At 33.6% G+C, this 13,859-nt stretch overlaps 1 protein-coding gene across 4 annotated transcripts; it reads right to left on the bottom strand.

Annotated features, from left to right (window-relative positions):
• Positions 1–2,855: 2,855 nt before the first annotated feature.
• On the bottom strand, positions 2,856–12,165 carry LOC110643257 (histone-lysine N-methyltransferase SUVR4). 4 transcript variants are annotated; one of them, XM_058146666.1, is made up of 9 exons: positions 11,886–12,165; positions 9,819–10,083; positions 9,265–9,724; positions 7,685–8,733; positions 7,030–7,292; positions 5,460–5,526; positions 5,312–5,362; positions 3,475–3,569; positions 2,856–3,344 (listed from the first exon to the last, which is right to left on the bottom strand). In XM_058146666.1, exons 2-9 carry the CDS (start codon positions 9,996–9,998, stop codon positions 3,317–3,319), a joined length of 2,193 nt encoding a protein of 730 aa, XP_058002649.1. In that variant the 5' UTR covers positions 9,999–10,083; positions 11,886–12,165; the 3' UTR covers positions 2,856–3,316. The 4 variants fall into 4 exon arrangements, with proteins under 4 accessions (XP_058002649.1, XP_058002648.1, XP_058002651.1 ...); XM_058146665.1 differs by having other exon boundaries at positions 9,819–10,065; XM_058146668.1 differs by having other exon boundaries at positions 7,685–8,721; positions 9,819–10,065.
• Positions 12,166–13,859: the final 1,694 nt, after the last annotated feature.

Genomic DNA, 13,859 nt, shown 5'->3' with positions numbered 1-13,859 from the left:
TATATTAAATAATTGTAATGAAATTATCAGGTGAGCCAGGGGAGCCTTCATCCTCCGCCCAGCCACCACAGTGACCTCGGTTTAAATCTGAGTAAAATATTAATTTTAATTATAATTTCAATATTATTAAATGTTTAAGCATGCCCATGCATCACTATAAATATGTATCTATGTAGTTAAATACTAGGCACATTTTATATTGCGTTCTTAATTGATAAAGTGCCATGGATGTTGTTTGTGGTAATTTGGAGCCGTGTGCGTGCGTTGGTGTGCGTGTAATGTGGTATTGGATATGGATAGGACGAGTAGACGCAGCTTGAGAGATACTCGCTGAGACCAGGTCCTTTATGGATAAGTCGAGGTAGGCACGGCTCGAGATAATCTCGCTAGCCCTCACATTTGGTTTATCAAACAAAATTCCGACTTGAGAGACACTCGCTGGCAGAGGTTGGATTAAGAGAGCTGTATAGGGGATCAACTCCCATATATGTATTGTTTGAACATTATTAGGTATGTGAGTGCTCCAAATTGCCTTTTTGCAGTTATGATGTGATGTGTATGAAAATTTCGATGGTGTTGCATTCTACTCCTTAGAATGCATTAGCTCTAGGTAGCTATAGAAATTATAGTTAAAATTGGTATTTTACTCTCTAAGTCGAACGCTCACTCTTGTTTACCTTATTTTTCCAAGCTATAGGAGGAGACCTTTTTCAGAATTACCTGCTTCTTTTTTGACAGATTATCAATAATTACTTAATTGTATTATTATTCTCTAAATTTGTAATTTATAACTCCGCATGTGTTGGCAGTAGTATAGACCCTGTTAGGAATTGTGTTAATTTAAATTTTTAAGATTAATAAATAAAGATTTGTATGATACTTAAACAATTTGTAAATGATGTAATTGGGTTGAGCTGGGCTCTCCTAATTTGAGTTTCTAATAATTATTGGATTAAATTGGCCCGAAATAAAATTATCATATTTTAATTTAAATTATTTTATATGCATGTAGAGCCTAAATTATGGGTCCGGTTATAAGTTTGGGAACAGTAAGACTTATTACAGACCTTTGAGGTTTTATGCCAGCTCAGGTCCTAGTACCGGTCCGATCCATAGGTTGGGTCGTGACACCAAATAAATTGATTTCTAGCACTCTTGATATATTCAATGTCTATATAGCTTAAAAAAATAAAATGAAATCAGGTTAATGACTAGTGAGCTATCTAGGAATATAGATTGAAAGAGACCCTGTAAAGCTCGAGGAGAGATGTGGCATATAAAAGTTTTGTTAATATCTAGGTAGACTAAATCAAACTTATAAAACCATTTATAAACTAGCGGTCTAAGTCACACAAAAAGAAGGAAGGAAGATGTGACAAGGAAGGAGAAAGGAAGGGAGGGAAGGCTTGTTAGCAAGGGAGCAATCACTTCCCAAAGCTATTTTTGTTTTGAGAGAGTTTTTAGGGAGAGAAAATTTAGAGAGAGAAAAAAGAGTCAAAAGGTACATAACTAAGGTGGATTAACTTATTTCTTTATTTGAACTCAAGGGTTCACTATTTCTCTTACAGAGGCAAGTTTCGCAATTTTCACTATAATTATATTGTAGTATAATGAAAAACCAATGGAATTTGGCATGAAGGTACTATTGTATAATTAGCAGCTCCATAGCTACTTTTACTATAATTACCGACTCTTTCATGTTTCTAAATTTAATTGTTAACTATGGAAACGGAAACTTATTCTTTGGAAGTGACTTTGTCTTTTTTGTTGGGCCATGGGGCTATAACGTTGGAAAGAAGCATTTCCTCGGAGCCATTGGCGTTAAAAGGAAGGGAATGAAGGTTGCGTGGAAAAGTTGCAAGGCTAAGAGCTGTTCTTCTATAGTCTTGACGTAATTGTTGTTCGAGTCTTGGGGGAAGAAACGAAGAGGATATAAAGGGAATGGAGAAAACGATGCAATTTTGCCTTTTTTTTTTTTTTTAAGATAATAGTATTTCATTAAGAAGCAAGCATTACATGAGTTAACCCAAAACCATAGGCTACAACGAGCTTGAAACAACAAATGAAACTCAGCCCACAAACAGTTCCAAACCCATAACTCAATGAAGGGACAAGATCTTAGAACCCGCTACAGCCCAACCCCAAAACTAACCTTAACCATGGTAGAGACAAAACAAATAGAGAATAGCATTCCGAGGACTTTGGAAGACCAAGAAAAAACAGGAGGCCATGCAAGATACCAACGCCTCAAAGACCATCCCCAGAAATAGTGAGCCAAGCCCTGAGCCTAACCTTTTGTTTGGATCCTTTACTTGGCAAGGAAAATTAGAAGAAATTAAAGAGAGAAAATGAAGAGAAAAGAAAAGAAAGTAAATTTAATTTACTCTCTATTATTTAGATAGGTTACTAGAATAGGGAAAAAAATACAATTTCTCCTATAGGAGAAATACTATTAACTCATTATCTTTTTTAAGTTTATATTTTAGAAGGATATTTATGTATTTTAATCATCATTTCTCTCCATTTTTCTCTATTTCCCACTAATTTGAAGAAAAATATTTTGAGTTAAAATTTCTCTTTATTTCTTCTCATTTCCCCTCCTTTCTCTTCAATTCTCCCTTCTATTTGATGTCCAAACAAAGGAATTTAAAGAAATCAAATTTCTTTTATTTTCTCTTCTCTCCATTTTCCTCAATTCAAATAAAACAAAACTACATTTTAAAAAGAGAGATATTTTTCATTAACCAATAACTCCATACATCACAAACACGAACAAACGAAAATAAAATTTTCAAAAAAATATATTCTTTAAAACAAATAAAAAAATTTAAAAGGAAAGGATAACGATAAAAAAATAACAGAAACGAAAAATAAATATCATTTAACATTGCGCCATTGGTTCTTCATAGGTCAATTTTCTCAGTGCATTACAAAACTAAGCATTCTAATTTCTGGGATTTTCCTTGCAAATCCTAAGAGCCAATACGTTGCTTTTGACAAAACTAGCATTCTTGTTTTTCTTTTATTCAACCGCTTCTCTATGAAACTGTCCAAATATGCACCTGCAAAAGCCTCACAGAAACCAAAGGCATTCGTCTCCAAAACAACCCACCCCAATTAGATGCGTGACCCAAAAACTACTCCTTTCCTCTACAATCTACAATGCTGTGAATCTTTTAACTCGAAATGTGATTGTCTCCTAAGTTCTTTAATTAACCAATTCTATTGGCTAACCACTACCATTATCGAGCTTTGCATGAAGATGTTAGGCTGCTAAATCCATCATCGGTGTGTATTCATTTCTCTACAGGTCACCTCATCTGCGTGTGATTGAATTCGTGCGCCTAGAAATAAATCATAGTCATGAACAGCATAAAGAATAAAATAAGATCCTTCTAGCTGAGTAAGATGACAAATACCAAGCACTCATCTTCTATTCAGTATTCACTGACAATTAAACTAGATTATTCTAACCTTTTTGTTTTCACATGTCGGCAAGATTCGCTTCCACAACAACATTGAAATGCCTTTATTGGGTGATCATGATCATCAAAGTCAATACCATAATCCTGCAAAAAAAAAAAATCATGGAAATTGCCTTGACATATTTCAATAAGTTTCAACTTCAGAGCAATTCTCCATCACGTAAAATAAAATATTTCATGAGATGACCAAGCATAAAACTTTTAATGGAAAGGATCTAGAACATCTGTCACATCTGGACTATCGATCACATCAACCAGCAGGTTTCACAATTCAGAAACTTGGTCCATTTTTCAATTGATTATTGTACTTCACTTTTTACACCAAGGCTGATGGATCATCAGCAAAAGTGCCTAGCCATATAACAATTATGGATAAATGAAAACATATTTAAATCTTGCTCAGGAAATGAAACTATGAACAAAATGATGAAAGGCACCTACAACAGACAGATAACAGCAAGATATAAACAGAACTAAACAAGCTGACATCTAGGTAGTGACTATAAGTGCAACATTGAACAGCATTTAGAGCCTATTCAGCACTCAGGAAGATTCTATGAACATTCTCTTTAATAGCCTGATGTAAGCATATCTACCAGTACACATCGTTGTCAAAATAGTAAAAATCAAATGCTTAAGCAACAATTAACATAGCTATATACTATGATGCGTGCTTTCAAGGTTTTTTTAGAGCTCTCAGCCTTCAAGAGGTATTTATAAAATGTCCAAAACGATTAATGGCCCAAAGTACCACTAATTCTGAAATAATCCAAATTAGTATATCTGAAAATTTCTTCAGCATTCATTCTCCAATGAAACCAAGAAAAACCTCAATGTGCACTCCTTTTAATTAACCCAACCTATCTTTCTACCCTCCACAGGACCCCACCGCCCACCCTACCTTTTGCAGATTGTTCATGGACTGTTCTATCAAGTTTAGATATAATGAGAACCCGGGCTGGCAAACATCTCTCTAATCTGGAAAGGCAAAAACTCACCATAACTTGCATACATAGTTATTAAAGGCACGTCTCAAGCACGCATCAAGCTCAAGGCTCAATAGGCTCCAACCCAAGCACCTTATGTGCCTAAGTATGCACCTTTGTTCTAGGCACAAGGCTCTAGAAAAGCATGCCTTCTTTTTTTTCCATCTTTAGTCAGTACTTCTATTGGCAAAAAACACTACAACTTAAACTTGATGTTCGTCGATCTATAAGAATCCTATATTGATGTACTAGAAAGTTTTTAAAATTAGTATCGCTGGTGATAACTGGTTATCAAAATCTCATCAAACCAGCAAACCCAAGATCGCAAACCTCCCATATTTTCATTTTCAACACTACCACTCTATTATTATCTTTTTTAAAAAAATATAATATCTACATCTATTTCAAGATATATGCCGAAGGAAAAAGGAAAAAGTATCACATTTATTTGACTTTTATGGACTTCTTAAATTTTTTTTACTTTTGCTCCTCACCTCCCTCAGGTGCATACCTGCGCCTTGTACCTAGGCTCCAAGACCCCTTGGCGTCTTAATGCGCCTTGAGTCTTTAATAACTATGCTTGCATATCCAAACTGGACATAGTTCAGGGAAAAAAAAAAACATAATCACTTTGATTTTTCTCTTCCAATTAACTTCTTTCTACCATAGGTTTGCTTGCATCATTTTTTGGATTAATGCAGACCTGGCTCTTTTGCTTGTTTGATAAGTTTGCAGATCTGACTTCAAACAATGAAAGAGTACAAATTGCATTCCAAGACCATATGCAGCAAATATTTTTCAAATGAAAAGTATAATCAAATACTACTAAGTCCCACTTACCCAAGTCAGTTCTTCCAATGCGCTCACTTCTCTTGTAGTAAAAAATGCAAGCTGCATTAGGATCACAAGCAAGCTCTTGAAAATTTTCATTCCCATGAAGCATTAAGGCAATATGAGTATGTGCAACTAAAGCCACAATAATCCTTACATGGTAATAGTGCCGATCAGGAGTCTCTACTTCTACTGGAATATCAATCAAATTTGCATCACCACATCTGTAAAAAGCACACTCAAATACTGCTAATGATAGAGAATAATCAAATTGGTAAATGTAGGAGCAGTGATACACTGATTAAAGAGATTTTAGTCCATTGCAGCATAAATCAGTGTCAAATCAAGCCCATTCCGCATCAACATTCACAAGTAAACATTGAAATTCTTCAAGTCAATCTCAATTGAAAAAGACAAGGATAATCTTACAAAATGAACAAATAAACAATTTCATTCATTATTCATATTTGGCAACAACAAAACTAAATTAATCCTCTATTCCAAATAATGATTAATTTCTTTAACAAATATGCCATTTCAAAGCGAGAAAGAGATGTTCATGTCATTCCTAACCTCATATAAAGCTTCCCTCAATTTTATTGTTTCTCCTGTAACAAATTTGCTCTTGTCTAATTTATTGTTTTTCAAAGTGCACAAACTTTTCATTTGAATCCATATCATAAGGTGTGACGAAATTTTTACGCTGGTTGTCACCTACCGCAACCCTCCTCCTTTATCCGGGCTTGGGACCGGCTAAGCGCAAACTACAAAGTAATCACTTTAAATATCTAGGCTCAGTCCTTCAAGTAGATGTCCTTCAAGTAGATGGGGGATGTGAGGAGGATGTTAGTCATAGGATTAAAGCCGGATGGTTGAAGTGGAGACGTGCCACGGGAGTTTTATGTGATCGTAAGATTCCTAATAAATTGAAAGGAAAATTTTACCGTACAGCCATACGACCGATTATGTTATATGGTAGTGAGTGTTGGGCACTGAAAGAGTCGCATGCATCTAAGATAAGAGTTGCAGAGATGAGAATGTTAAGGTGGATGAGTGACCATGCTAGACTAGATAAAGTCCGTGATGAGAGTATTAGAGAAAAGGTAGGAGTGGTGCCAATTGAAGATAAATTGAGAGAAGGGAGATTGAGGTGGTTTGGTCATGTGAAGCGTAGACATACGGAGGCTCCAGTTAGACAAGTAGAGCACATTAGGTTAGAGGATAGAAAGAAAAAAATGGGTAGACCTAAATTGACTTAGAGGAGAGTAGTACAACATGACTTAGAAGCATTACACATTTCTGAGGATTCAACCCAAAATCGTTCAGAATGGAAAAAGCGAATCTATAAAGCCGACTCCAAATTTTTGGGATAAAAGCTTAGTTGAGTTGAGTTGAGTTGAAAGTGCACAAACTTAATTGCATATTTATGTCCTCATTTCTGTCCCTATACATTTTACATTGCAACAAATATCTAAGCCATATTTTAGGTGTTAAACATTTTAAAAATCCACATAGGTAAGTACAAGCACTAAAATCAGTTAATTACTTGTTCAGAAAGGTGCCTATTTTTAATGCGAGAATGGAAACACAGAATGGTACAGAGAAATTTAGCACTAAATTTAGATATATATAGAAAAAAAAAAGCAGCAGGTGATATGAAAACATGGCAGGAAGACAAATAAACTACAGACAGCATACAAGGAAAATGTATTTGCACACAACATTACCTATGATTAATAAACCTTGCAACATTTCCACTAAAAGTTGCATCCAAACACAGTGCTTCTTCATCCCTTAGAATTCTTTCTGAACCCCAGTCTGCATCAAGTGTAACTGGATATGTATGTCTCTCATTGCCACTATTTTCATTCCGCTCATATAATTCCATGTTGGTCAGTATTTCCCCAACATATTCACAAACAAAGGCCCCTTCCGGCAAGTTCTCAAGTGTTCTAAGGCCCCAGCCTTTACATTCCCGAGTCAAAAATACCTGGGACATAAAATCATATCATCTAGAGTAATCAAAGACTTACTAATGAAATCAGTCTTCTCACAGAAAATAGGGAGCTAGAAAAATAAATTCAGAAAAATACAGATAAAATAAGAGTCGTCATAGGCTTATAATAATGCCCTTTTTTTTTGTGTAGATGTCTGGTGTTCATCTGAGCTACTAGCCTCTGAAAATCATAAAACTTAAACACAGGCTATAAAAATTTCAGTCAAAATCAACATAGTATTGAATTTGACCAATTACCCATAGCAGTTATTTCAAAGCAATTTCTACTTCAAGTTGCTTCCAAAAATTCTAACAACAACTATGTAACAATTGTGAAAGCAAACTGTTAACATAACCATGGTTAAAGGTCTTAAACACCATCAAACCTGCAATCTGCATGTGATACCCCGTTGTACCACTCGATTTCCACAGTTCATGTCACACCCACATTTTCTCCAACATTCTTTAATAAACTTTCTAACCAAGTGACCCTTGCATTGTTCAGGCATATCCTCATTCTTGGATCTCTCCAATGGACAATCTTGACAAAAAACATAATGGTGCTTTTGAGGGTCTAGCTTCATAGAAACACAACCTCTTAAAAATTTTTGTTTTAGAAGGCCTTTTTGTGTGTAAGCAAACTCTCCCCCAGTTTCACTAGCACATGCACATGGCAATGGAGATGAAAGACAATCTCCCGAACAACTTGAACAGCAATCCACATCAGCAATCCGAGCAAGTGAAATTTGCATGTAAGCATTTTGATAAATTATATTATGTGGCATGTATGTAAACTTTGGGAGATCCCCATTGCCTATGTCATCTATCAATGAAATTTTGACATTCTCTGCACCTTTTGTTATGTCACTTATCCTTTTGAAGGACCCCTTCTCATCATAAGTAGTTCTTTGCTGTTGCTTGTTTACCAAATTATGAGAATCAGAAAACCTTAAGGGTTTTGTAATCTTCTCTTTCAGAACCATATTATGATTACCAGTTATGAAAACCCTTCTGTTTGACCCTATACTATTAAGGGTATTGCCAACTTTCCTAACTGAAGAAGAGTTATTTGCAATAGACCTATTGCCTGACCTATTGCAGGAGACAGTACCCAATTCTAAATATGATTCACACAAATCCTTCAGTAAAGTCATTACAGAAAACTGTGGTGAGACAAGTTTGTCTATCCTTAGATATTTTTCATCCAAAAATTTCAAAACTGCATTGAAATCTGGAATTTTAAAGTTTGCTCGTCCAACTGCTGAGTCACAATTCAGCAAGATTTTCACTTCTTCCAGGGTTGATGAAGCAATTACAAAGTTGCTTGCACAGTGAGTACTGTCGTTGGATCCTGAACCTGAACCATCACATTGAGATGCCAAGTAACCTACAACTTTGTCCCTAGTTGAAGCAGCCTGACAAACTAAACAAAACACTAGCAAGTCAGGAAAAAAAAATCAGTTTTATAGTAGCTGACATACACAGCAGATGAAATTGATGACACACAGCGGATGAAATTCAACAGGAATAGAATAATAATTACACTTGCAACAGCAAAAATGATATCTGAAGAGAATATTCCCATTTTTTAACATTTCACATTTACAATAGCAAGAGCTCTATGTACACATATTTTTATTCTTTCAAGAAAATAAAAATGGCTTGAATCACCCGAATACTTGTAGCAAGCTCAAGGAAGCAAAGGCAACTAAGAAAAAATGACACACTTAATCAATAAAAACAAATAGAACTTGCAAAAGCTAATTTTTAGGTCTTTTCTACTCCCTTATCATAAAATCAATATCTCGCCATTTTCTACAGTTGTAAATCCTAACAAATGAAAGACATGCATTGCACATTTTTGGTTTGCAACAGAACATCCAAGCTATGATCTACGAAACACACAAAGACAGGTGGTGAAATTCACAACAATAAGATATTATCAAAAGCTTGGAGAAACTAGTACCTGGATCAATAGCTGAAGTGGGTTCCGCAAAATCTGCTGAATCATTTATGATACGTTCAGTTCTCTGCTTAATGTGTTCTCTGCTGTGACAAATACTGGGAACATTTTTTCTTTGGTGACTAGAAGAGCCACATTCAACAATCGGTTGTTTAGAATATTGAGGGCATACCATCCCAGAAGTTGAATTTCTACCTCTAACAGCCCTTTCGGATCGAATTGGATCCTTCTTTTTCTGATTTAATTGTCTATTAGGAAATAAAGAACTGGATTCAATTCCCCTGTCCTTTCTAGATTCAGAGCATAGCTGAGATGATTCCCTAGTTCCCACTTCAAGACCAGTCACTGACGTGCCACCCAATGTAGAAGAAGACTGATCTTCCTGCTCTTCAAAACACAGTCTCTTTGAAGCTTTTTCGGGCACATCATCTTTTGCAAGACTCTTTTTCTCACCTTCAATTACCTATGCAGAGAGAGATAGCAAAGGAAAGCGTTATTAAAGTGCAAAAGCAGTTTTCATTTTTTCTTGGGGGTTTGAAAAAAAGCCACCAAAGCACCTTAGTTTCCCGTGATTCAAAATATGCATCTATGAGTGCCCGATAATCTTCTGCTTCTATAAGTTCCCATTTCTTATCAAACACCTTCAAGAGGTCCTTCAGCACTGGCTTCACCTCTTCATCAGGAAGGCCTAGAGCTCTTGTTGCCTTAAAGGCATTGTAAACTCTCTCCTTCGTCATTTAAGATATGGAATAACTCTTCAGTTTTTATACTACTCAGGTCGTTTATTTATTCTATTCCATGCTCCTGCTTATTAAAAATAACCTGCATTAGCAAAGCCCCTAGAAGTAAGTTTTATTCTTGCACAATTTGAAGCAGAGTCAACTTTCGGACAATATCTAAACAAATAATTGAAAAAGCCAAAGTTGACGAATGCATATAGTTGAATCATTCTTGAAAATTCTATGAATATCCTCTACATGCTAAATTAAATCATCTAAACCGAATGAATTAAAAAGAACCAATTTATATCAGTGCAACATATTGAAGTTCTAGGACATATTGCACCAATTCATATAGTTGACCACATTGAAGTTCTTTCTTAAAGGGTATTTGTTTTAACATATAAGCTATTCAAACTAGCTTATAAGCTCTAAATTAAACTGATATGTTTGTTTATAATAATTTTTGGGCTTATTGTTGAACTTATAAGTTAAAAAAAATAAGCTGAAAGGAACCTAACTTTTTATTTTAGTGCTTATAAGCTAGTTTATCTAAAAATTTTACTATATTATCCTCATTTAATTTTTAAAATTTTATCATAAATCTAATTTAATATTTTTTTTTAGTCATTTTAATAATAAATGTGCTTATAAGCTATTTTTTACTAAGTACATGAAGTACTTATTAGTCTTTATAAGCACTTTAATCAAACACGTTAACTACTCTAAATTTTAAATGCTTAAAAGCTCAAATTAGCTTATAAGCACTATAAGTTGAATTTCATAAGCTACGCCAAATACCCTCTTAGCTTGCAACTAAAAATAATGAAGAAGCTGTTGCCTAATCAACATTACTTTGAATCTAAAACAACCCGGTTTTAAATTCAAAAGCAACTGAGTTGTTAAAATTCCAAGGAATATGTGTATCAAAAATATCATGGATATTTCTTATCATTGATCACTCTCTTGCAATTAGTGACTTGCTAAAACACAAATAAAAAGCACATCATAAACATTCAAGATATTTAAAGAACAAAGCAGAGCAAATAACAGAATCCAACTCCATCAGAATCCATCTCCATCATTGCATTCACTAAACCTTGCAATGCATTAGACCCCCCTACAAATATGAAGTTCTTTCAGCTGGTCTGAAATTGGAATCTGAACAAATCATTTCAGCTAAATTAATCTAAATATCTTGGCATATTTTGGACATAAAATGCCATCAAACTACACATTCAGTGTCAAAACTAGGCAATGTCCAAGGACCTGTTAGGTTATCAAGTGCAAAAGAAGATCCCCATTCCTGGGATTGGATAACATACCCTGTGTGGGAATGAAAATGAGGTAGTATTTATTTATGACATTCCCATTCTGGCTTCTAACCTATGTAGTAATGAAAAAAAAAAAAAAAAAAGCCCTTTAACAGTCAGACAGCTTGAAAACCAAAAGATGAAACGTCAAATCCAAAAATCAAAATCAAACTCTCTCACATAGTCTATGTTTTCTCAGCAACCATACAAATAATCCACAATTCCGTAAACATGTAAAAATTCTCAAACTTTATATTGTACGATATTAAGTTCATCACCACAATGTCACAAATTCGAAAACCAAAAATTGAAAAAAGAAGGTTGTATTGGGGGGAAAAGTTTGAGTTTTTTTTTGAAATTGCTCTGTTTTGACAACACAACAAAGCAATATTAATTAAACTCCAATTCTAATAGTTCTATGTCAAAACTCCAATTCTAATAGTTCTATGTCGAAACTCCAATTCTAATAGTTAAGTATCACATGCCGGAAACCCGTCCGAGTTTCTTGGTAGCCAAACAGGAAAAACAAGAGAGAGAGAGAGAGAGAGAGACAGAGAAGACGTTAAGAAGCAGAGCAGTCCCCCAAACTAACCTGATATGCAGCGTGCTTTGTGAAGTAGAATTGAAGAATTCTCCACTGTAAATTTATATATAAAATATATAAATTAATACTAATATAATCATTGTGTAAAATTAAAAAAAGGGAAAAGATTCTGGTGCGGGAGATGCAGGGTCTGTCCTTCTGATATCGGGAGTACGAGAATTTATATGCTGGCGTTTGAATACGGAAGTTTGTGGCGTGGGAACGATTCAGAATATCAGCCGCGTGCGGGGCAAAGATGTAATTCCACCGGGATCATGCTTTTTGTGCCGGGGCTGATCAATATGTATAATAGATACAGTAAATTCACATTGATTATAATAAAATTATTATAGATTCATTAATTTTTTTATTAAAAATTTATTTAAAAAAATAATTAATATTATTATTTTTAATTGAAAATTTATTTTATTATTTTAAAATTTAAGATTTTTGAAGTTGTTTTTAGAAATAAGATTTTGAAGATTTTTAAAAGCATCTAAAAAATTTTATTTTAAAAAACACAAATATAAAATTGTAGAAGCAAATTACAAGAAAAAGAGAAAGATTATGAAAATTTTTAGTTCTCATAATTTGAAAAATAAATAAATAAAAACTCCATAAACTGATACTGGTTTCAGGCGACTTGAATCACTTCCAAAAAACCACAATTTTGTTTTGAATCTCAACAAATTTGAGAGTGCATTTTGAGGAGCGAAGTGCAAACAGAAGCAAGTGTCATGTCATACTCACCTCTCAAAACCGCAGTTGATAATTTTTTGTAATCCGGAAGAGCATCCAACCCGCCTCAAATATTTTTGAGAACGAATTTGAGTGGCGATTCATCATAATCAATGCCCAACCCAATTCTAATGTTGAAGACTTGCATGCAGGCACTGAGATGGATTAATTCATGGTAGTTCTGCACTGTGCCACCAGTAGAGGGAATCTGAGATCCAATACGGAAATGCAGCAATAATTGGAGACAATCAAGCATTGTGCTTCCTCAGTTCCTCAAGCTCCTTCTCTTCACATGGCCCAATCAAGGTGTTCATCTTTGGTCAGAGATCGGGAAGAAAAGCTGATTGATAGGGATCAAAGAGGGGGAGGAAGAAGAATGGTTGGGTCCCACAATTATTCTTTGCTTGTTTTAAAAAAAAAAAAAAATTGAACTTTCTATCTAAATGAATTAATTTTATCATTTGACCTGTGCGAGGAGCGGAAGAAGAAGGGTTGGGTCCCACAACTTTTAAAAGAAAGTATTTACAATAATCTTTAATAAAAATTGATAATAATAAAATAATCATTTAAAATAAATAAATAATCATTTTTATAAAAATTTTAATTTAAGTTATGAATTATTTTATTTTTTTTTCTTTTGTAATATTTTTCTATTTCCAATAAGTAATTATAATTAGTGTATGGAATACAAATTCTTTGGCAGTGCAATGCAACAATGCAATAATTAAAATTGTAAATATTAAAAATCACAAAATAAAAAGATAATAATATATAATGAATTTTTAATATTTAATGATATGATTAACATGATTAGATTTTCAAAGTTATAATTAACTATAAATAAATGAATTTTAATTTTTAAATTTAAAAATATTTAAATTGTTCCAATGAAAATATAGCATAATAAAGAAAAAAAATAAAAAAATTCATAGAAAAATAAAATAATGCAATAATATAAAACAACAATAATAATAATAATAATAATAATAATAATATAGAATGAATTTTTAATTTTAAGAAATTTATAAATTGAAGAGGTATATTAAAATTTCTTTTATATATATTTTTAGGTAAATAATATATATATGTAACTAATGAATGCCGAGATCAAAAGAAATTTATTGTATTAAAAAAAAAAACTTATATTAATAAAAAATTAAAAATGTAATTAGTAGTAATGAGATCTTGTTTCGCAGACTGTTTTACTTTTCCATTTTCATGGGAAAGGCCAATGCTGGAGACAAC

This window comes from Hevea brasiliensis, chromosome 5 (assembly GCF_030052815.1).
Source record: "Hevea brasiliensis isolate MT/VB/25A 57/8 chromosome 5, ASM3005281v1, whole genome shotgun sequence".
NCBI classification, from domain to species: Eukaryota; Viridiplantae; Streptophyta; class Magnoliopsida; order Malpighiales; family Euphorbiaceae; genus Hevea; species Hevea brasiliensis.
This window is presented reverse-complemented; position numbering and strand designations above follow the sequence as displayed.

Excerpts from the sequence above, each read along its gene's own strand:
- LOC110643257 (XM_058146666.1), bottom strand. The coding sequence starts at position 9,998 with ATGACGAAGGAGAGAGTTTACAATGCCTTTAAGGCAACAAGAGCTCTA. Across the intron at positions 9,725-9,818 it reads TTGAATCACGGGAAACTAAG|GTAATTGAAGGTGAGAAAAA; the intron begins GTGCTTTGGTGG and ends CTCTCTGCATAG. Across the intron at positions 5,527-7,029 it reads GCAAGGTTTATTAATCATAG|ATGTGGTGATGCAAATTTGA; the intron begins GTAATGTTGTGT and ends TGCTTTTTACAG.